The sequence below is a fragment of the Heterocephalus glaber genome, unplaced genomic scaffold (assembly GCF_053883595.1).
Source record: "Heterocephalus glaber isolate CG9 unplaced genomic scaffold, H.glaber_assembly_v1.0 deba00001444, whole genome shotgun sequence".
NCBI lineage: Eukaryota > Metazoa > Chordata > Mammalia > Rodentia > Bathyergidae > Heterocephalus > Heterocephalus glaber.
Genome location: NW_028258297.1, coordinates 16,098,953 through 16,123,715, shown reverse-complemented (window position 1 = coordinate 16,123,715; position 24,763 = coordinate 16,098,953). Strand labels below are relative to the sequence as shown.

Below are 24,763 nucleotides of genomic sequence, written 5' to 3'. Positions count from 1 at the left end.
AGTCGCCCAGGTGGGTGGGTGACCAGAACATCTGGACCCATCCCTTCCCAAAAATGCCTTTGTTTTTCCCATATAACCTTACTACGTGACTCATTTCCCTATTGGATATTAGCTAAGCAAGTATTCTTGTAATCCTATAGGCTGATTGTAGTCTGACCCACGTTGTAACCACACTGTGACTTTGCCATATAAATACCCCTGACAAAGGGCCTTGGTGGCAACTCATTTGGGACCCCTCCTGTCTCTCAGGAGCTCTCTCAATAAACCTTTCCTACTCTTAACCTCCACTGTCCCTTGGAATTCACTCTTCGATTGTGGGGGACACGAACTTGGCATATCTGACATCTAGAAGATTGGGAGTTATATTTCCCCTATATCAAGATCACAGAGTTCTTATGTTTTCCCTTGAATATTTAGGTAACTTTCAAATTTCACTATTTCAAATAGTTGACAGCAGAATTTGCTGAAAATACTTCAGGAAAAAAAAAAAATCTGAAAAAATTCTGAAAACAAACAAAAGATATATAAAGATTGAGGCTTTTGTTTGTTTGTTTTGTTTTTGAGACAGTCTTGCTATGTACTTCAGGCTTTCCTTGAACTCACTGTGTAGCCCAGGCTGACCTCAAACTCACAGTGATCCTCCTGCCTCATCCTCCCATGTGTGCTGGGATTAAAAGTGCACGCCAAAATACCCTGCTTGAAAAATTGTTAAATAGGCCATTATGTGTTAAAGTTACCTACCGGCAGGGCTGGGGATTTAGCTCAGTGGTTTTGCTGCCTGCTGCACAAGCACAAGGACCAGAGTTTGATCCCCGGTACCAAAAAAAAAATAATAATAATAATAAAGTTACCTACTGGGAATATGTTTTGACCTCTTTGTCATTTTGACTAATCACCATTTTGATAAAATTATTTTTAACTAAATTATGACTGTCATTTCTAAATTGCTTGGTTGAAAAAAGTTTTTTTTTGAAAAAATAGTTTTTACCATGCATATCTTTGTTTCTAATAGCACACATTCCTTCTCTCTCTTTCACATATGCACGCGCGCGCACACACACACACACACACACTCAACCAAGGCCTCAAACATGGCAGGCAATTACTCCACCACTGAGCTACATCTCCAGTACCAATCCAACCTTTTATAAAAAATATTGTCTCTCAAACTATGGCAGTTACTGGTGATACAAGAAAAACCCATTCACATTTGCATAATATAGCTAAGATAGTCTTGGTTGAGCTAAAAGAAGAACTATTTTATGGGTCCTTTATTCTTCCCACTGCCCCTCTCTGGGATATCTTTTTTTTTTTTTTGGACCAGAGATCAAACTCTGGACCTTGTGCTTGCGAAGCAGCTGGCAGAATCACTGAGCTAAATCCCGGCCCCACTCTGGGGTATTTTTAAAATAATTAGAGTGCTTATTTTCTCCTTTCCTATTTTGAGGATAAAAAATGCCTGAGGTCAAGAATTTATGTACAAGCGTAAGATTCAATTTAGCAGTAGCCCATCTTGAGTATATTGTTTTCATACCAGTCATTTTCGGAGTATTATTAATGTATTTTAAACTTCCTTTTGAACTCAGGGTTTTGTTTTGTGAACTCAGGCCTGGTGTGTGCTAGGGAAGAACTCCAGTGCTGAGCTACATCCTCAGCCCTTGGGCTCAATTCTTAGTAAGGAAAATCGTCATTGACTTCTTAATATCGTGCCTTTCTTCTCAACCTTAGGTTAATAATTTTGGTTTTGTGTAGTTAATTTGACGTGTGTTCTGTTTTTAACATATATTATTTTGCGACCAACTGAAGACATAAGTAACATTTAAAAATCAAGTTATGTCTCCCAGACACATACATTTTTATTCCTTTTATAGTTAATTAGGACACTTTATGTTATTTGCATTTTTTTTTAGCTACTCTTCCTCTTCCTCTTTGCTCTTCTACTTTATTTTTAAATTTCTCCCCTGAGTGTCTATGTATTGGCCACCTCTTATGTATTTGTTTCAGACGTATGGTTTTGGATCAAGAAAGCATACTTTAGGTTGGCAACTACACTTTGAGAATACTAACTCAGAGGTATGGGAGTGGGGAGAAATTCCTACTAGTTTTTGTAAAACATCTCATTCTTGTCACCTAGAAGGATATTAGAAATCCTTTGGATCAATCCTTAAATAGACCCATTTGGTACATGTCAGCAGCAGGGGCACTGGTGACCATCTTGGAGAAGATCTCCAGTCAGTTTTCTCTCTAATTAATAATTCTGGGTTCTAGACCATCTGGTTCCAGTGTGTTGACAAGACGAAAGAATCACATCTCAGTAAATTCAAAGAGATCGAATCCAATGTTTCCTCATTACGGCTAATGACCTAACACCATCACGAAAGTTAACTAATTAGTACAGTAGGCTTTGCTCTCTTAAAGTCATTGGATTTTTCCTCATTGTACTCTAAGCTCTTTTGAATGGTTATTATTGGATTGTTTGACAATCTGCTATGTAGTAGTTACCTAGGCATCATGAGATTATCTCATGAGATTATCTCATCAATCTATAATTAATAGGGCTACATTCTGCCCATCTTAATTAAAAAACTGGGATTTCATCTAACTCTTTAGTAACCTTCAGAGTTTTCATTTCCATAAACCCTTCAAACCTATAACGGCCTCTACTACATTGTCCTCTACTCTGGTTTTAAGCAACTGTCCCTAAGTCCCTTCTCGTTGCTTGCTGTTGTGCTCTTTCCAGATCATGTTACTGACAGCTTTAAAACACACAATGGGAAGAAAAGGAAAGTAACATGAGGAGACTTCCTAGCTCACAAAGGATCAGAGAAAGTAGGTCCTTGATATTCGCTTTACTCTTCCCCAAGACCTTAACCCTCTAGCCTCTGTTAAAAGCTTCGATCCCAAGGAAAGCAGAGACATACATTTAACATATAACTCAGCTCTGAACTTTGAAGTTTCTTTACTGAACTGAGGTTTAAACATTGGACTAGTTGCCCTGAATTAAAAATGTCTTTTACTTTCACTTAATAATAGCTAATTATCACGTACCAAATCCTTTTACTCTCCTTAGTTACCTCACTAGGGTTTTTGGTTTGTGTGTTGTGGTCCTGGGGATCAACCCAAAGTCTTATTGACATTAGCAAATGCTCTGCCATTGATCTACACCTCTGGGCCCTCCTCGCTACCCTTAAAGAGCAAGAAAGCAACACTGCATCCTTTGGAGCAAGGCAGATAAGAGTCTGAAGCTGGTGAAAGTGGCCCTTGCTTGTGTACTTTGCATATGTTAGAGGTACACAAATAGCATTAGAGATTGCTCTGAAATTCTGTCTTCAAAATATGAAAATGTGGCTTAAAATGTTCATTACAAAGGACCAAGTAGGCATAGAAATGTTAAAAGTTCACCTCAGGAATTGGTGTTATAATGATTAAGTTGACTATGGGAAAAGGTTGGAATAATAGTAAAAAATACAGACTGATTATTCAATTTGGTATATGTGGAATCTGGAAAAATTGTTTTAAACTACAGGGCTGTTCATATTTATCCTGTTGCTTATTTTATCATTCAACACATAATTATTCATGACTACTAAATGCTAATCATCAGCTAAACTTTAGGAAAAATGGATTGAAATCCCCAGGATTTAAGTAAGACAAATCTCTGATTTTTTTCACCTTTAAAGTGATATTTTTGTCGCTGATACATAGAACTATGATGGAAAATTGATCACCACTTGTGAGCTTTTTATCCTTACAGCTTTTAGGTAAAGACTTTTAGGTGAGGACTGCTCTCAAATTATGTGAAAAATAATATCTCAACATTATTTTTGAATAATCCACTTCCCCTCACCTCTAATTTAAAATATTGCCTTTAATGTGCTGGGCACAGCAGTATAAGCCTGTAGTCATAGCTACTGGGGAGGTTAAAGCAGGAGGATCACTTCAACCCCAGGATTCAAGGCCAGCCTAGGCAAACCCTATCTCACACACACCAAAAATTACTTGCATTACATGACAAATAGCCCATATATTTGCGGATCTTCCTTTTTTATTGATCTGTTTATTCTTGTTCCTTTGGTAAGGTGCATGTCCTTTCATTACTCATGTAATGATCTTTTAAAAAGTTTCCACCCCTGCATATTTTATTTGCATTTTATTTGCATTTATTTATTTTCCATGAGACAGACCCAGATAACTTGCCCAGGCTGGCCTCCAGCTTGTGGTTCGCCTGTCTTAGCCTTCTGAGCACCAGAATTATAGGCATGTGCCACCAGGCCTGACCTCTCCTCCCTTCCCCTGTCATTTTAGATGAAGAAAATTAGGGACAGTTTTTGTGTCTTTATTCAGTTAAACCCATAATTGTAATTTACAAAATACAAGACACTAACTTAAGATTGTGGAGGATATAAAGAGGAAAATGATAGAATTCCTGCTCTCAGAGCCAGCTGCAGTGGCTCACACTTAGAATCACAGCTACTTGGGAGGGTTAAGGGAGGCCTTGGCAATTTAGAGAGACAAATGTCTCAAAACAAAAAAATAACAGGGCCTGTAGTCCCAGGACTCTGGGAGGCTAAGGCAGGAAGATTGCAAGTTTGAGCCCAGCCTGGGCAACTGAACTACTTAGTGTGATCCTGTCTCAAAATAAAAAATTTAACTCAGTATGAAGGACCTGAGTACTGCCCTTCCCCCATACCCAGAAAAGTGCTAGGGTATTACGTAGTGGTAGAGCGTAGGCATGACCTTGGGTTCAGTGCTCAGGAGGGAGTGTGGGGTGGGGTAGTGTCTGCTCCGAGTAGGTAATTAACGTATGAAGTACACTTATAATCTGAATATGAGAAAGAGGCAAGATAGAACAGGTACCAACAGACATGTTGCATAGAGTTAAATACTCAATTTTAAAACTGAGCACACACATAGAAGTAGTACGGCCTGCTGTAGGTGTTTAATGAGGTTGTTGCAGCAGTTTTATAACCAGTTCCCTTAGGCTGTCTTAAAGTTGTAAAGTGCAGAACAGGTGCAGCCTTATTTTCACACAGCACCTCTGAAATCTAAGTGCATAGGGATACTTCCTTTGCCTTTGTATTTTTTTGTTGGGGGAAGGGCAGAGCATTCCTGTCCTTGAGTGGCTGGTATTACAAATGTTTTGAATTCCTGAAGTTTCAGTTCACTTTGCAGTGACATTAACCATGGTTTTTCTGTTAGGTATATAGGAGCAATTGCATTTTAAACATGTTTTCAACTGGGTGGATGAGCTACCTGTTAGACATGCCTACATAATCTTATCGCAGACTATTTTCTTCTGCAAATTCTTTATCTTGTTACTCTGGTAACTAAATCTAACTCGATTATAATAAACACATTTATGATCAGAGCCCCAGGATTTATATTCAGTAATCCTTCCATGACCTTACATAAAATGCCTGTTGTGAAACAAGTTACCAGGATTTCCCTGGTCATTTACATATGACATAATTATTATGACACAAATAGACAGCGTGGGGATCACAAGCACAAGGGCCTAAGTGTTTTTACAGATGCGTAAAAGAGAGAAGCAGGAGTGGGGGCACAGCTAAATGGTAGAGTGCCTGCCTAGCATGTGCAGGGCCCTGGGTTCCATCCCTAATACTACAAGTTAGAGAGACAGATATATAGATGGGTAACCAAAAGAAGTGAATTTGCACTAGGAAAATCCAGATAAGCTCTACGAATATTGCTGTAGTGTTAAACTGAAGAATGAATGGGATTTCAAGACACAGACACAGGGGGCAAGGGTTCCAGGTCTTGGAGGATCCTAACGTTATGCTAAATACCAGAAAGGGACTAAAATGTGTTAGATACTTCATAATACTATTATATCTCCGTACCTATTTTATATCCTCTACATATGTGTTCCAAAGTGCTAGGCAATTTTATCAACATCCTGTAGCTAAGATAAGCCTGAAGATAACAAATGGGATGGCCAGTGGCCAAGGAAATGACCAGGCCCAGGACAGTTCACAATAGAGTACTCTGTAGTGATCAGCTAATACAACCTCTGGGTGGGAGCTCTTATGAGAGACTGGCAGAGTTTCAGAAACTAACTAGGTTGGCTTATGTATTTATTTATTGAGTACTTTCACATAGTAGGCACTATTCTAGGCAGTGCAAATATGGCAATAGATAAGATAAACTGTGGCTTTGCTCTCCTAGGGCCACCATTCTAGTGCAAAAGATGGACATTAGGAAAGGTAGACACATCAATCTCAATAACTTATATTGTGATAAGTGATTGAGATATATGGATCTATATCTATATATGCATCTGAATATTATTGTCTATATCATTGTTGTGATAAAAAAGCAATGAGAAGGTCTACTGGGGACAATTTTTGAGTAAAATCTGAATGATAAGGAGACATAGGGCTGGAGATTTAGCTCAGTGGTTCCGGCGCCAAAAAGAAACCAGTAGGCAGAATCATGAAGCAACAAAAACCATTAGAAGCAGAATAGAAATAAGAACTACTGGAGAGAACAAGCAGAGACAGTTTCCAAACTAACAAGAAGTGCAAGTTGGCTCCAGAAACCACTGCTGAATTTCTGAATTCCAGCCCTTGTCTGCTAAGTGCATGCAAAAGTAGATGCATATGTTCAGTCTACCATCTTTATTTTGCTATAGAATCTATCAAATCTAAGCATTCTACTTATTGATCTTCCCATTTATCTAATCATTTCTATGTTGAGGGACAGATTGTTACCTATTTTTAGTTCTTACCAACAATTCTGCAGTGAACATTTCTGTACAAATTCTTTGTGTACCTGTGTGGAATTTTTTAATATACCTAATATTGAATTGCTAGGTGGTAAAGGAGGCCTATCATCAACTATCAACTGTCTTTACTATTCCAACATTTTTCCAAAGCTTCTTTTTTAAATTAAAAAGTGTACACTTGCATTTTTAAACTCCCCCCCCAGTGTGTCTCTCCTCGTTTTATTTTACCTTATGAGTTATGGAAATACATCTTAATAAGCTTTTGGGTTATGTTGGTAATTTACCCCCAGACTAGAAGGAATGCATAATCTAGTGTTTCTTGTGGCATGTGATTTTTTTTCTTGTGCTGAGTATTTATTGAAATCAGGGCCTCATCATATAGTATATGATTTTAAAAATATGCCTAAGCCTAGCAGGGCCTGGTAGTGCATGCCTGGAACTCTAGCTACTTAGGAGGCTGGAGCAGAATGACCACAAGCTTGAGGCCAGCACGCACAATTTAGTAAGTTATTTTCTCAAAATAACAGAAAAAGGGACTGAGGAGGTTGCTCAGTGGTAGAGCATTTGACTAGCATGTTTGAGGCCCTGGGTTTAGTCCCCAGCACCGAAATAAAAAAGGGGGCGGGGAAGCAAGTTTGAATCAGCTTCCTTGCGTTAAAGCTCGATTTCCTCTCTTTTTTTAGTTTAGCAATATTACTATTGTCCCTGACATCTTTGTTTTTTGATTTACAAAACCACGTTCACTCTTTCTGAACAATCAGAATATAAATTTGTGAGTCAGGTAATTAAAGATTTTGAGTGTCAACTGAGTTGTTAGATCTAATTTACTATAAAAAATGTATTCATCATGTGTTAGCGCTCCAGAGAAGACAGATTCTGAGATCAAATCTCACTCCATTTTCTTCCATCATAAAAGAAAATTAGGAAGTCCCAATAAATTACTCGTGGATTACCCAGTTTCCAGCATTCCTTTAGTGTTGGAAACAGCTGCTATTAGACATTGATACTAAAGGCTTAAGGGTAGAAGTTGTTAACTCCCAGGGTCTGCTCCGGGATACCCTGACACATTCATCCAGTCTCTAGCACTGTTTCGAAAAACTGCTTTTCTTTCCGTCCCTTTCCGTCTTCATCTCATCTTCTAGCCTGTTCTTCTGCGCTTCGAATAATTCTCAGTGTGGTCAATCACCTGACCTTAAAACTACTTCTTTAAGTGTTGAATTTGTCTTGCCCAAATATCTTTCCTAAATTCGTCTCAAATATATGATATCCTGTCTGTGGGAATTCAGTTGCTACCATAATTGAATTTTGTGGTCCTCAGTACACAGCAGTCCCGGGATCAAGATGTCCAAGCTCACTCAGCCTCCTCAGATTTATGCCAAATTCAGAGGTTGATCTTGAGGTGATTTCAGCCCCCCCCCCCCAATAATCCTCAGCCCTAACTCAAGCTCAGAGCCCCAAGACTATCTTGATCTGGTGAGCTAAAGCTCCAGTGTTTTGCAGAGCGCGGGCTCATTCGGGAGCAGGAGCCCTGCGTCTTCCTAACTAGCGGCTCTGCGGATTGCACGCTGTTACCGCAGCCCACCTAGCCGGCGCGAAGAAGCTAGCCCTTTGTGCCCAGAGCTTAGAAACCCGGCCCGCTTGTGACGCAGCCGAGGCCCCGCCCCCGGCGTGACGCCAGCGTCAGGCCAGTCCCGGCATCCTCCGCGGCGGACCGCGGCGGAGCGCACAGAGGATTCTCTCCCGTGAGCGGCCGCGGTTCAGTTCCGCTGCTGTCCAGACCCGGCTCGGCCACGGTGCCGCCTCTAGCCGTCCTCCTACCGCTCGCCCGTCCACCCGAGCGCCCCCTGCCCTCCTGCGAGGGCGCCCCGGGACGGAAGGAACCACCAGCCTGTCGGCGCCCGCCGTTCTCGTGGTCGCCGTCGCCGTCGTCGTCGTGGTCGTCTCCGCCGTGGCCTGGGCCATGGCCAATTACATCCACGTCCCGTCCGGCTCGCCCGAGGTGCCCAAACTGAACGTCACGGTTCCGGATCAGGAGGAGCAGCGCTGCCGGGAGGGGGCCCTGAGCCTTCTGCGACACCTGCGGCCGCACTGGGACCCCCAGGAGGTGACCCTGCAGGTAACGCCCGCACTTCAGCCCAGGGTCCCCAACATCCCCAGGCGGCCATCGGGGCCTCCACACAGCCGCTGTCTGCCCAGTGACCGGCCAGGATCTCGGGAGCATCCGCCATCCCCCAGTCCTTTGGGAAACGACCCCATGTTTCCTCCATCACCCCGAGGAAGGTCACTCCCCCTTTTTCACAGCTGCTTATTAAGATCACCGCCGAGGGCGGATTTTCTCTTTCTAGAAGCGGTTACGTGAGTGACGCACCCACACCACTCCGGGAAGATTCCGGTGATGGTTGCCCCTCCTCCCACCCCTCCGTCCATTCTAACTGTAAAACGAATCTTTTCCACTCCCCTTGCACGGGGTCCTCGTCTGCTGCCCCAGTAATTTCCTCCTTCCATAAATATGCTCTAATTAATCCTATCTGATCTTTTCCTTTCCCTCCCTTACCCTGGCGATTTACTCTCTTTGACGCCTTAGCCTGCATTTTATCTTCCCAAATCCTCGGATTGGCGAGTACTCTATTCCAAAGTAATGATCGTGGCCATGCAGTCTAGATTTTTTTTTTTTAGGCAGCACTACATACACTTTTTTTCTTTTTTGGGTTAAATTGGTATTGTTCAATTTTTAAGTTGTAAAATTAGTATCATGTTTGAATGAGCAGTGACTGGGGAATATTTGCTTTTCTTGAATCACTGTATTTATAGGTAGACAAAAAGCTGGGAGAAAAAAATCTCTTTAAGAATCTAGAAATTTTCGAATAACTTGGAAGTTATGATTTCCTATATATAATGCTAATTTTGGATTTCTTTTTAGGTTTTGCAGTAGGTAGTTTTAGGAATTATATGGGTAAATGAACCTCCTTTTCTCTTTTATCCTTGCAAACAAAAAACCATCAATAATTTTAAAGGCTAGGATATTTAGGGGTTGTATTCTTATATTATTTGAATTAGTCAAATCATTTGCCTTATTTTTATTTTTATTTTTTGGTACCAGGGATCGAACTCTGGTCCTTGCGCTTGCGCAGCAGGCGGCGAAACCACTGAGCTAAATCCCTGGCCCTGCCTTATTTTTGATTATTTCATTCAGTTAATTGTCGAATTTATTCAGCAATTCTTTGCTGAAATCTTCACTAAAGTAGCTATCCACCTATACAAAGGTGAATAAAACATGAAAAATACCCAGGTCCCAGACCAGTCCCTGACATTTGGCTTTCTTGTGTTAGTTTCAGTTCTTATTTCCTAGAAGAATTTTGAGCAGATTAAAAGGAACCATATGTTTTAGGGGAAAAAATTGTTAGACAAAATTGTTCAAAATTTTAATAAAGTATTTGTTGGCCATATAGATGCAGTAATGAATCCAGTATTTTTTTTTGGTACCGGGGATTGAACTGGGGTCCTTGCGCTCGCGCAGCAGGTGGCGAAACCACTGAGCTAAATCCCTGGCCCAGAATCCAGTATTTTTATAATTAAAAAATATATTTCCTTTAAGAAAATGTCTTCCAAATTGAAACTTGTACTTGTTTATTCCTTATTGTGGTGCTGGGAATTGAACCCTGGTCCTTGCATGTGTTAGCAAGTGCATTACTATGAGCTACATCCCTAGTCCTCATACTTTCTTGTTATTTATTAACTTATTTTTATTTTTTGAGACAGGGTCTCCCTATGTAGTTCAAGCTGGCCTTGAACTCACTGTGTAGTCCAGGATGACCTTGGGTTTGAAGCAATCCTCCTGCCTCAGCCTCCCAAATGTTGGGATTACAGGCATATGCTACTACACCCAGCTTCCAGTTTATTTTCAAAGGTTTTAAAATTTATTAAAGTGATTTATTTTCTGACAGTCGATCATAAATAAAAAATATCTTTTATTACTTAAAGGCAGTGCCACTTCCTGGTAAACTCCAGTGCTAACAAATCTTGTTACTTTTTAAGCAATGAGTTTAAAGTTTGAAGCTTTGAAGACTGGACTTTCCTTTGCTATATCTGTTTATAGAACAGTCAGAATAACTACGGTGGGGCCCTATGTGCTAGACTAATCTGTATATATATTTTTGACATTTAATTGTCCGAACAACCATATTAGGTGGATACTACCTTTTTTGGAGGTGTAATTCTGTGAAATTAAGCTGGGTTATAGGCAAAAAGGACAAAAGATAGTAACAACAAGCTGGTTTTGATTGTTGGAAAGTAATGTGATTGATTATTGACTTCTGTGTGGTAGCTTTCCGCTTTCACCCTTGGGCTCATAATCTGAACTGCTAATTTGTAAGTGATGGTAAATGCCATCACTTATTTTTTCAAAAGATGGTGATTACTTAGAAATGTGTTTCTTCCATGTGCATACGAAGCTTTTGGCCCAGAAGCTAGACATCAATAAGTTGAAATGATGGTTCAACTCAACTGATCTGACTTCTCAACTCAGTGATCTGACTTCTCCCACACATTCTGGGTTATTACAAACTCCACACTTGATCTTAGCCAATAGACTGGGAAGTGATAGGTCATTATAAACTAATGATGCTTCAGGATTTCTTTAGTAAATCTCAACAGGAATGTTTTGAGACTTTTATTTTGGAACTACAGGGATAAAAATTATACCTCAAATTTTGCCAGGGAAAGCTTGTATCATATAGTAAACAGATTATAATGTAATTTTAGGACAGTTGGGTATCAGTAATATAGATTGTTTTGTTTTGAGACAGGGTCTTGATAGTATAGTTCAGGCAGGCTTTGAATTCACTATGTAGCCCAGGCTTTGAACCCACAGTAGTTCGTCTGCCCTGGCCTCCTGAGTTCTGAGATAGCTGTCCTGTTGTCCCGTCACCCCCGTCCCCCCCCCCCGCCCCCATCGAACTCAAGGACTTGAACATGCTAAGCATTTGCAGATCAACCGAGCTATGTGCTTGTCCTATCTTGTTTTTCCCCCCTCTCCCGAAATTTTCTTTAATTTCTGTGTGTTTAGATTATGCTTTCAATATACTTTAGTAGTACTACTTTCTGTAGTAATACTTACCTTATTTGGAAATTACTTTTGCAAAAATGTCAAAATTCAGAAGCGTGAAGAAAAGACTTCAATGCATTAAAACTGATAAAAGTCTTTGCTCAAAACTTAGGAGCACATGGAATGATATAGCTAATTTGAATAGATTTTCTGCCCTTACAGGGGGTTGTGAGGTTTTTGGAGTGCAGTGAGAATAGGCAAAGTAGATCTAATGCATAAGAGTAATACCAGCCACAGTGCTTTATATTTAATGCTACTTTACTGTTCATAAAGTACATTGACCTGTATTCTCGCGACTGTCCTGTGAGCTAGTTGTAGACAAGTACTGTTAATGTATATTTTATAGTTAATGAAACTGAACTTGTGGTTTGTAAATGGCTGATCTGGGATGAGAACCCATCTTGTAAATTACTACTCTTTGACTAAGAAGAGGTTATGTTCACATATTATGAAGGCAGGGAAGCCATGCCTTTATACAATTAATTAAAGAAACATTGGCTCTTTCTTTATTTTTAGTACCGGGGATCAAACTCGGGACCTTGCGCTTGTGAGGCAGGCGCCAGAACCACTGAGCTAAATCCCTGGCCCGAAGCTTTGGCTCCTAAAAAAGATTTTGCTTTAAGTTCTCTTGGACATAAATTTACATTCCTTTTTCCATGTGCCACTATTTTAGAAAAGGGATTACTTCAGCTTTCCTTTAAGATACTCTTTTTACATAGCAACTCTCCTTCACTTACTTGAATTTGGATTTTTGGTTTATCTGTATTTCTTTGGATGGTCATTGCATAAAGGAAGAATCAAGTCAGATCTCAGGCTCAACAGAATCAGTCTCCAGAGATTCTTAAAATTGTTTTTCCTTCAAAAAGTGCTGATGAATTATAGTGTTTTGAATATTCCATTATGTTGTCTTAGGGTCTTTCTGTCTGCAGTGTTGAACATTATTTTTCATTAACTTGTCATTATTTACACTGTTTTCGTAACTTGGAACCTGTATATAGCCCATAATGGCAAAGTCTTATAAGGATTGAACTCAGGGTTCCTTTTGAGCTACATCCCACGCTCTTTTTAAATCTTTCCAGACTGAGTCTCACTAAGTCACTAAGTTGTCTAGAGTGGGCTAAAACTTGCAATGCTCCCACCTCAGCCTCCCAGAGTTCTGGGCTTTATAGGTGTATGCCTCCATGCTAGGCTTTCGTTTAAGATTTTTTTTTTTACAGTAATATATATATATATATATATATATATATATTTTTTTTTTTTTTTTTTTTTTTTTTTTTTTTCATTTTCAGGGCTAGTTGATTCGGCAGGTGAGTTGTCACACACTCCTTAGTGGATTCCGACTTCCATGGCCACCATCCTAGAGTAATATATTAATACTAGTCAAGAGTGTGGTGTTTAAACAATACAGGTTTTGAGTCCAGATTATATTTTACTAGCTTCTTTACATTGGTTTAGTTACTTATCCTTCCTAGCCCTCAGTATCCTTAGCTGAAAAATGAATCCAACCTAAGGGTTGTTGTGAGGGTGAAATAAATGCTATCTCAACAATTATTGCCACTGAGCACCTGAATATTGGATGCCTGAGTAATAAATAAACATCTGTTTTTTGAAATTCCCAGTCTTTTGAGGAGACAAGAAAATACAATATATTGTTTTGGGGATGAATAGATTTTTTCACATGAAGAAGCTACTCAAGAACATTTTAAAAATGTACTGTTCTTTCTCCTGTACTATGAGTTTTTATGCTAAAAAAATTTTTTTTTGCAGTGCTAGGTTTGAACTCAGGGTTTGTGCATGCTAGGCAAGTGCTGTACTACTGAGCAATTTCATAATTTTATTTGTTAAGCTTATATACACTATCTTGGAAACTAATGTTTGTATTATCTTTTGTAGCTACAGAGCACTGCTCACATACCCTTCCTTGTTTTCTAGCCTTTTTAGAGGTAATTACCTGAACATTCTATTAAAAAATTCATAATCTTTTAATATTGACATTTAATTTTGATACTGATATTTTTCTTTGTTTTAAGAGAAGAAGAAAAACTGGCCTATACAGTTGCTCTATTGAGTTGTGTCTTCTTTAGTGTTATAAACCTATTTATTCATTTACTTATTTTTTGTGGTGCTAGGGATCTAACACCCTAGGCTAGGTGCTAGCCTAATATGTAAGCTAGGTGCTGGGCTGAAATGCTAGTTCATTCTAGACTAGTGCTCAGCCTAGTGTTGTAATTTTTTTTTTTTTTTTTTTTTTTGGTACTGGGGATCGAACTTGGGTCCTTGTGCTTGCGCAGCAGGCGACGAAACCACTGAGCTAAATCCCTGGCCCGTAGTGTTGTAATTTTATAATTAATTTTTCTATTTTTAAAAGAATGAGTTTAATCCTTACTTTGAACAGTACAAGTTTCTGTAAAATATTAGGTAAATTAATTAGTCTGTTAAATTTACCAGAAAGATATATTTATAGGACTCTTGAATCCTGTGTATATATGTATATGTGTGCACAGGAGCATGCATGTGTACAGTGGGCCCTCAAGTTATGACTGGCCTGACATACAAACAGCTTGGATTAATTAGGTTAATGGTAGATCCCCTCACCTCTTATCTATAGTATGTACCCAGGTAAACATCCAGAACTCAGCTGTAGTGACTTACATCCAACTTGAGTTACAACCAGTCCTTGGGAACGAATCGAGTTCCTAAGTCAAGGGTCCACTGTACATATAAAATGGAGTCACAATTTATATTCAGCAAAGCTTTTAATAACTAGTTAAGTGTCTGGCTTTTTATTCCCTATTCCTTTTCTTTTTGTTTTTGGTGTCCTAAAATAATAAAATATTCAGGTGGGAGGTATGACTTAAGACCGTGTTGACGATGGCTAAGAGGAATGTATGTTTGATAGGTTCCTTTCAAAAATGAGTAATATTCTACAGACTCCATATAGTAAATGTAATTTTTTTTTTACTACACATGTATTTTGTTAAGATAAAGCAATAGAATCAGGAGCCTAAAGTGCTAGTTCATTCTCAGATGTTAACATCTGTGAGACTTGACCAAACAAATTGCTTCTCTTTTTTTCATAGCATAGTATGGTGGGAAGATGGGTTTTTTGTTTTGTTTTGTTTTGGTTTTTTTTTTAATACTGGGATTGAACTCGGGTCCTTGTGCTTGTGTAGCAGGCAATGAACCCAGCTAAATCCCTGGCCCTGGGAATATGGTTTTTAAGTCTTGATTCCAGCAGTTTGTAACCTTTGGCAAGTTTTAAGCTCTCTATAAAATGGGATTACTATCTATATTTGAAAACTGTCATGAAAATTAAATAAAACACCTAAAATTAATGCACAGCATGTTTTGTTGTTACTTTCTCCATTTCACCCCCCCCCCTTTATAAAGGAAGGATTGAACGGAAAGAATTGTAAGCTCCTACAGTTCAATAATTCTGACGCATTTTTTGTAGTAGAAATTGTGGTAATTTTCAAGAATCCCCTTTGTACCATTAATTGTAGCACAAAGTAGGCATGGGAGAATTGGGGCAAAAAGCTTCATTGAGGGGTTATCTGACCTGAGATTGTGTGTGTGTATGTGTGTGTGTGTGTATGTGTATGTGTGTTTAGGAGATCATGTGTGTTGGGGATCAAACCCAGGGGCTTGAGCATGCTAAGGAAGCCATCTTCCACTGAGCTGTGCTCTACTCCTGAGAGCCAGGCATTGAAGGGAGGATGCAGCTAGTTGGAATAGGAGGTTATTTTCGGGCAAGAAAAAAACTATTTCACAAAGGCAGTGAAGCTAGGCTGTGAGTTGTTTGGCAGGAAAAGAAGTAGCAATGAACTCTGGACATGATTGGTATGGTTATAGATCAAGGTTAAGTGCCTCTTTAAGGAACTGGTATTTTATTAAAGACATAATGTGAAGCCACGGAGTGCTTTTACACTAGTGAATTATATCTTTTTTTTTTAAAGAGAAGTGACAGGTTATACTATAGGGAAGTCTTGAAGAAAAAAGATATTTTAAAAAGTTAAACATCAACTGGGACTGTGGCCCTGGGTTCTATCTCCATTATTGCCCCCCCCCCAAAAAAAAGAAAGAAAGAAAATATTGTCACTAAGACTAGAAAATTACTCTTCCCAGCACTTAGGATAATTTTTGTGTTTCTAGGTTTTTTTCCTTCTTTCTCTTAAAAACTGGTTTCCTTTTTTTTGTGTGTGTGGTACTAGGGATCAAACCCAGGGCCACTCCAGCCCTTTATTTATTTTTACTTTTATTTTGAGATGGGTCTTGCCAAGTTGCACAGGTGAGACCTGAGCTTGGTATCTTATTGCAGTCTCCCATGTGCCAACGTGCCCGGCTAGTCTGCTGTTTTTGGAGGCGCGTTTCCCCTGTGCTGCATTGAAAGGCTTCAGTACCATTTCAGAAGGTGTAAACAGTATGATCTCTAAAGCCTTTGTACGTGGCAGGTTCTGCTGGTTTTTGGAGTCTGAGTCACATCTTTTTGTCACTGATGATCATGCATGGGCTATGCCCAGCCTCCCACACCGAAACCTGGTCTGTGGGGAGCAGAAATGCCAGTGGGGAGTTGTGGAGGATTATCAGGGCTTAAGGATAAGTGTTTCGAATTGAGTAATTACCTAGGATGTGGGTTTTGAAATTCTTAGTTACTGCATACTAATAGGATCCATATCAATTTGGTGGGCCAAGACCACTAAAAGAATTTAAACGAGTGAGTTAGAATGTGATAGACTACATCAGAAAGCCTTGCAGGTGTTATGTATTGTTTTGTGAAGCTTTAGTTTTATATAAAGGTGCCGTATATATAATATATTGCAACAGATCGTAAATATATTTCTGTGTATTGCATTAAAGTTTCTCTGGGCTGGTGTGTTATGGTGGGCATACTTGTAATCTCAGCTACTCGGGAGAATGAGGCAGGAGGATCTCAACTTTGAGGTCAGTCTTACAATAAAAAAAATTGAAAGGTAGGGCTGGGGATTTAGCTCAGTGGTTTTGCTGCCTGCTGTGCAAGCGCAAGGACCCGAGTTCGATCCCTGGTACTGAAAAAAAAAAAAATTGAAAGGTCTTGGGATGTAGCTCAGTTGTAGAGCATCCCTGGGTTCAATTCCCAGTGCCACACACATACAGAGATTAGCTGGGTGCTGTAGCTGGATGCTGTGGCAAGTGTCTGAAATCCCAGCTGCTTGGGCTGAGACTGGAGGGGGGGTTGCTTGAGCTCACATAGCAAGAATCTTGAGGAAGAAAAAGTTTGAGAAAGACTTAAGTTAGGGAAAGGGTATTATATTAACTTAGATAAGAGGCACTGGGTCCTAAATAAGGGAGTGGCCTTGTAGTTGGAAATGAGGGACATATTTTGACATTTCAGAAAATGAATGCTAATTTGTGTTATTAAATGCAGATGGGTTGAGAAAGAAGATGAAGATTTTTGTTATTTCTTTTGGTGGTTGACAAAGATAGGGAAGTAATAGACTTTTCATGATTTTTGCTTTATAAGGTATTATTTTACTTTTTGATATACCAGATTGGCTATAAATAAAATTTTAAAATCCTTTTAAAAGTTGTGAGGTACAAATCTAGAGAAGAATTTATGAAACATAAATTACACCTGTGTAGCCCTAACTGTGGGAAAGAAATACTTCTGGCAACTCAGAGGACCTCCATTTCTCATTCTGGCCTTAACCTCTCCCTCCCTCTAGTGGTAACCACAGTAAGTGTTCTCCCTCCCTCCTCACTTCCCTGTTTTCCTCCTTCCTTTTTAAGATGGGGTCTCCCTGTGTATAGGCCTGTGGTCCTCCTACTTATAGCTGGGATTACTGGCGAATGCTACTGTACCCAGCTTGCTTTTTGTCTGCATTTTGGATTAGTCTTTAGACCATTTTGGATTTGTCTTTTTTTTTTCTTTCAAACAATGAATACCTTTATTACATGAGCTACACCAGGAGAGAGGACTTATTTGCCTTTCTGGGCCTTGATTTTCCTCAGATAGAACTCCAGCTCCTTGCCCTCTAGCACATAGTCTTCTGCTCAGCCACATTGGCCCAGTCTTGATGCGATGCAGGGAAGAAGCTTGTCTTGCTGGAACTGCTCCTCCAGAAGACTGCTGATTTTGGCATTCTTTTTCCTCTCATCATACTTCCTTGGAATTTGCTTTGATCGTTTCTTGTTTAAAGTCTCTTCCTCCTCAGGAGTCAGCTTGGCACCCTTCTTGCGGCCCAGGGGCAGGGCATAGTGGGATTTGTACCACTGTCGGTATGGCGTGCTGTCAGTGAGCACAGTGCAGTTCTTCACCAGGGTTGTGGTGTGGACCAGCTCATTACTGAATGCATTGTAGACAACATCAGTGATCCTTGTTTTTGGAGTGCAACACTCAGAGCCCCAGGAGAAGTTCCCCACATCCAGCCTCAGGGCACGGTACTTCTTGTTGCCTCCTCGAACTCGAACTGCATGTATGCGGCGGGGCCCAGTCTTAGTGTTGGCAGCAGGGCAACCCAACTCATACTTCCACTTGTGGTAGGGCTTTCTTTTGCTCCCAGTCTTGTGGCGCTTGTGCCAGTTGTCCCGAGGGATGCCCATCGCTCAGCGCTGGCTGGAAGGAGCTTTTTCACAAGGTCTTTAAGAAAAGCAGTCTGCTACTTGCATGAAAGTCCTTTTACAAGAAACTGCATGAACACAAAAGTTTTACTAAAAAGATACATCACAATGTTAAAACTTTGAATAGAAGGAAAAAAAGACTGAGGATGTAGCTCAGTGAGAAGATGGTGGTCCATTATCCAAAAACAAAACCAAAATTAGATATGCCAGTGTTTATGAGTCTGCAGTGCTCAACCCTGGAAATTATAATTTTTAGGGAAGAAAGAACTGTTCTACTGTTTTTTTCCTCAGTATTGTTTCTCGGGTGGAAAGATTGTTGAGAATGCATGTGATAGACTAAGAAATTTTACTTATTTTAAAAATTTAATTGTGTGTGTGTGTGTGTGTATTGCATGTGCGCATATATACAGTTGTCTTTTTTTTTTGGTACCAGGGATCGAACTCGGTTCCTTGCACTTGCGAGTTAGGCGGCGGAACCTCTGAGCTAAATCCCTGGTCCTACAATTGTCTTAAAATATGTGGGGGATTGGTTCCAGATAACCCTTATCCTCAGATACTCAAGTCACTTATATAAAATATTGTAGAACTTGAATATACCCTGTGCATATCTTCCTATACATTTTAAAATTGTCTTTAGATTACTTCTAGTACTTACTACAGTGTAAATAATCGTTATACTGTACTATGCATAGAATAGTGACAAAAAGGGGATGTTCACTGTGCAGATGGATTCCTTGCTCTCCTGTTTTCCGTAGCCGGGGATTGAATGCAGAGCTTTCACAATGAGCTATATCCCCAGCCCTTTTTTAAAAAATTGTGAGATAGAGTCTCACTAAATTGCTCGGGCTGGGCTTGAACTTGTAGTTTTCTGCCTTAGCCTCCCAGAGTGCTGGGATTATAGGTGTGTACCCCCAAACACTTTTGATCTACAGTTGGTTGAGTTTAGGCATGCAGAACCCACAGATATGGAAGGTTGACACAGTCACACTTTTCATGCACATTCTTTCTCCATTTCATTTACACTGTATGTGTAGATGTACTTACATTTATATATGTATACACACATGTATTTTCCATCTTTAAAATAGTAAGCTAGAAATCTTTTCTATTTTAAAAGCCTTATATCTGTAGGTAACTTAGAGGTTACTATGATTGAGAAGTGATGAGAAGATTTAAGTGGAGGCTCATTCTTTTTTTTTTTTTTTTTTGGTACCAGGGATCGAACTCTCGGGTCCTTGCGCTTGCGCAGGGAGGCTCATTCTTTATGATGTGGATTTACTTTGATACTTTAAAAAGCCAGTTGATTGATGTGTGATACATGTTAAAGAGTTCTCGAATGATAAATGTAAATCCTGATGAAATTGCCTAGAGTAACTATGCTTGCTGAGTATGCAGTTTGAGACAGATCAGAACCAGTCCCACAGAACCCTCTTGTGCTCCCTTAGGGTCAGTGTTCGCCTCTCTGCCTAACAAAGATTACTTCTGTTTGGATTTCTTCTGTTATAATTTTTTTGCTTTCTTTTTTGAAGTTTTTAAATGAATCATGGCATATGCACCCCCCCCCCACTTTGGTTTAGCATTTACTCAAATTTTGAAGGATAAATTCATGTGTATATACATGTAAGGTTTTTTTTTTTCCAGTATTGGGTATTGAATCAGGGCCTTCTCACTAAATTACATCCCCATCCCATTTTATTTTACTTTATTTTGTTTGTTTTTGGAGTTTTTTATTTGTTTTTTTGGTACCAGGGGTGAAACTGGGGACCTTGCGCTTGCGAGTTGGGCGGCGGAACCACTGAGCTAAATCCCCAGCCCATCCTTGATTTTATTTTTGACTCAGGCTCTTGCTAAGTTTCTGAGGCTGGGCTTGAACTTCTGATTCTTTTACCTCTGGTTCCCAGAGTGCTGGGATTACAGATAGGTGCCACCCCAGCTGGTTATCATTGTGGTTCTTCACCTTGACTGACTGTATTCTTTCTTCTCCTTTTTTTGGCAAATAAGGACAACTTTTCTCCCTGTGTTCTACCCTCCCTCTAACCTTTCAGCACACTATTGAATCAAAGGTGATAGTGGGCAGCCTTGTCTTGGTCCCAATCTCAGGGACAACATTCAGTAATTTGTTGTTAGATATAATGTTTGCTGTAGGTGTTCTTTGGATACTTTATCAGATCAAGGAGGTTTCTTTTTATTCTTAGTGTGATTAGTATTATCATAATGAATGAGTGGTAAATTTTATCATATAGCTTTTTCATCTAATTATAATTGCCTGATTTTTCTCCATTTTTTTCTATTGAGGTTAATTACATTGATTTAAAAAATTTGAGTGTTAACCTTTGGATTCCTGGAGTAAACCCCATTTGGTTGTGATACAGTTTTCTTTTGATATATCACTGTTATCAATTGCTAACATTTTAATCAAGATTTTTATAACTATTCACAAGAAAGATTGGTGTATAACTTTCTCTTGTAATGTCCTTGACAAATTTTGGTATCAAGTTGGGAGGGGTTTCTTTTTTCTATTTTTGAGAGAGTTATTTAAAATAATACGTGTGTAGGATCTATAGTGAGGTCTATTTTATTGCTAATTTTTTTTTGCCTTGGTAAATTTTGCTGAGAAATAATAATTTTATTGCTTTTTAAAAAAGAATAGTTCTTGACTAGTTTTCCTCTTTTGTTGATAATTTTATCCTTTATTGTTTCCTTCCTATATATTTTTTTAATGATGCTGTGCTACACCCATGCTAGGCATGCACTCTACCCTGAACTACACCTCCAGCCTTATCCACCACACAAGTTTTGATATGTTCTGAGGAAAACAGCCTCTTTACAAGAGATAGGCAACAAGAAAGCAGGAGGCCAGTCTGTGGGTCTCTTTACCAAGACATAAGAGTACAGCCGGTGCTGAACCTCTTACCTCATGTTGTAAGACCGAGGGCCTTACCGAACGCTCCGAGGAGCTGACTGCAGCAACGAACACCCGGGAAGGAACACACCGGACAAGTTGAAAAAATAAAACAGACTTTTATTAGTCTGGCCAGACGGCACTCCCAAAGCAAAGTAGCTAAGAGAGGCAACTGGCTCAAGAGTCCGAGGCTGTTTTATAGGGGGTTGAGGGGGAGGTTAACATGTAGAGTTACAAGAAAAGGAACAAAGGTTAGTGGTTGACTGTCACGTATTGATGGTCAGCAGACACACTGATGGATTGTTCTGCAGGTAGTGGGCCCGGGAACATTCGTTCTCTGGACAAACAAGGGGTTGAGTAATTTACTTAGGAACTTTGTTTCGTTACAGATTTTATCTATTATCCCAGAACTAACAAGCACATTTTAACCATTAATTTACAAGTACAATAGAGGCTAGGGGAATAATTGAATTTGGAATCATGCAGTCCCACAACGTGGGAATATCTCTGTGTGTCACACTCTGTGTGTACTCCTTTGTTCTGCCTAAGCATGTATGTCACATGTCACCTAGCCAACCCCCCTACTAAATTTGTCCTTGATGAGGTGGTCCTTTTGCTGAAGCATAAGAGGAGGAGTATGTACAGGCCAATTATCTGTATCAGCCCTTGGAGTAGCCAGGTATCTGTGGGGGGCCGGCAGCCATTACTGAAGTTGATTTTATTTTGTCCCTTTTGTGAGTAATGCATTGTTCCATGTAGTGTTAACTGCTCATTGTATTTTCCTTGGTGATTTCAATACCAAGGTACAGTGGACTGACATATTCAGACTTCTGTCTTGGCAATGGGCAACAGATGTCATTTGCTTGACACGTTTATTATCATTCAGGTCAAAATGTTTTTTCATCCCCATTGTGATATTTTTCTTCATCTCACATTTATTTGGATGTGCATTGGATTCAATTCCAATGTATTTGTGATTTTGAAAATTCTTAGAAAAATGATAAAAATAACAGAATTTATTATCTTAACCATTTTTATTTTGGGGATATGTTTGTGCACATGTGTTTTCTAACTCATATCCATGGTAGTTTGAACAAATACTCTTGACTTTAATCTTTTGATATTTTGAGCCTGGTTTTATAATCAAGCCTGTAGTCCTTGTTGGTAGCCTTGAAAAGGCTGTGTGTTCTCTTGCTGGATAGTGTTCTGTGTATGACAACAAAGTTGGACTTTTTACTATGCTTAGATTTCTTACATATGTAATGATTTTTTTTCTGCTTTAACAAAACCAAATCTTAGTGATACATTCAAGTTCCCAACAATTATTGTGGAGTTTGTTTAGTTCAAGTTTTGCTATATATATTTTGCAATTGTTGATACATACAAATTTAGAGTTGTTTTATCTTCCTGGTAAGTCGTTTCCTGTGTCATTAGAAAATACTTCTCTGTATCTCTAGTGATATTTCATTAAGCTCTTTTTTTTGGATACAGGATAGAGTATCAGCCTTCTTGTTGCCTCTTGAAAAGCTGCATATGTTAGTTTTTCCATACTTAGTTATTTTAATTGAATTATTGAGTTTTTGCTTTTAATCTAATTAGATTTTTCTCTTTCAGCTGTCTAACTTTTTCTTTCTGTTTGACCTGTTTTTATATATTTCTATTTTTTTTCCATCATTTTTCCTTTGGATATTTTTCTAAATCTCTGAGGAACTCATAGTATAATGTGGTAAATATCACGCAGCTATTAAAGTGCATTATGGTAGATGTTATGTGTAGCTTACTAGAAACCACTGAGACCTAGAAACCACTGAGACGATAACTAAGCACTGAGGAGATAATTTTTGTGCTAGAATTTTCAAGGAAGTAAATCAGATAAAGAAAAGGAAAGAAATATCAGTTAGATTGCTAGACAGATTGAGAGATGTCAAGGAATTTGTATGCCATAAGGAGTTTAGATTAAAGGCAGGCAGTGTGGAGCCATTTGAAAATTTTGAATCGCATGTTTGTATTTGTATTTTAGGTAGAATATCTGGTGGTGACAGAGAGTGAAAAAATTTTTTCCCTAGGAGAGAAGTGGTTAAACTAGCAATGGGGCTGTTACAGCAGTACAAAGAGGAGATTAAAGAGATCCTGGATTAGAGTGGTAGTGGTGGGGATAGAGAAAGCAGAGAGGCCTTCATTTTCCTAGGAAGTCAATTTTTCAGATATGAAGATGAAAAAGGAGGATTTCATGGATATTTGCATGTGTGGATGAAGGAGTGAATTGGTATTAATGAATGATTTTTCTCTGGTCTTTGAGATTTTTGTTAAGATGTGCCTTCACCTAGTTGTCTTCGTGTTTCTTGGGCTCAGGGATGGTTGAACTTCTTTCTTGGATTTTCAGGATCATTGTTTTTCATCTAATTTTTGGAAAACTTTTAACCACTATGTTCTCTTTTTCTTTCCTTTGGAGACATATGTAACACATATACACATGCACTTTCATATATACATCCTCTTAAAAGTTGCCTCTCAGTTCCTCAATGCTGTCTTCATTTTTTCTTCCCCATACTGGGAATACAACCTAAGGGCTTGCATGTGCTAGGCAAGCTCTTTAGTACCTCCAACACTGAACCTTTTCTTTATCCTTTGTTGTAATGAATTCATGTACCAGAGTCCACCATGTAAAGTAGATGAGAGCTTAAATGTTGGTAGCGTATGTGTGCACTTGTATTTAGGTTTGCTGGAGGAGATAGCAAACTTTGCCCATTTGGATTCCTGTTCTCATTCTTTCAGGGCTTTACGGCCTAGTTTGCAAGTCACTAACATAGGGAATACAAATGGGTCATAAAAAGGAAAACAAGAAAGTGAAACTGTAGAGAGGAAACAAACCATCTAGGAAAGGAAATTTATAGTTCTTTTTGGGGTTTGAAAAGATATATACAGTATATAATAGTGCAATTGAAGATTGATTAAAAAAATACTTATACCTATATTGAGTAAATGAGGATAGCAGAAGTGGTGTGTGTGTGCGTGCGTGCATGCATACTTGTGTGCGTGCCTGTGTGATACTGATAAAGGAGAAGTGTAACTCCTAGATGTCAAATGTGCTGAGTTCATGTCTTCAGAAATTGAAGAGTGAATTCCAAAGGACAATGGAAGTTAAGACTAGGAAAGGTTATTGAGAGAGCTCCCGAGAGGAGGGGTCGCAAAAGTGGGTGGCCACCAAGGCCCTTTGTCAGGGATATTTATACACCAAAGTCACAATGTGGGTACAACAGTGGGTCAGACTGCAATCAGCCTATAGGATTACAAGTATAGCTGCTTAGCTAATCTTGATCCAATAGAAAAACGGGTCACATATCAAGGGTACATGAAAAGAACAAAGGCATTTTTGGGAAGGGATGGGTCCAGGTGCTCTGGTCACCCACCCACC

The 24,763-nt window shown here is 39.2% G+C and overlaps 1 protein-coding gene and 1 pseudogene across 1 annotated transcript in view; one reads left to right on the top strand and one right to left on the bottom strand.

Moving 5' to 3' along the window:
• Positions 1–8,441: 8,441 nt before the first annotated feature.
• Etnk1 (ethanolamine kinase 1) overlaps positions 8,442–24,763 on the top strand; it is a 57,635-nt gene continuing 41,313 nt past the window's right edge. The window contains exon 1 of the mRNA XM_004845755.4: positions 8,442–8,861. Coding sequence (XP_004845812.1) covers positions 8,706–8,861 — 156 coding nt within the window. The 5' untranslated portion in view covers positions 8,442–8,705. The remainder of the gene's footprint in view (positions 8,862–24,763) is intronic.
• LOC101723442 (small ribosomal subunit protein eS8 pseudogene) lies at positions 17,776–18,428 on the bottom strand (annotated as a pseudogene).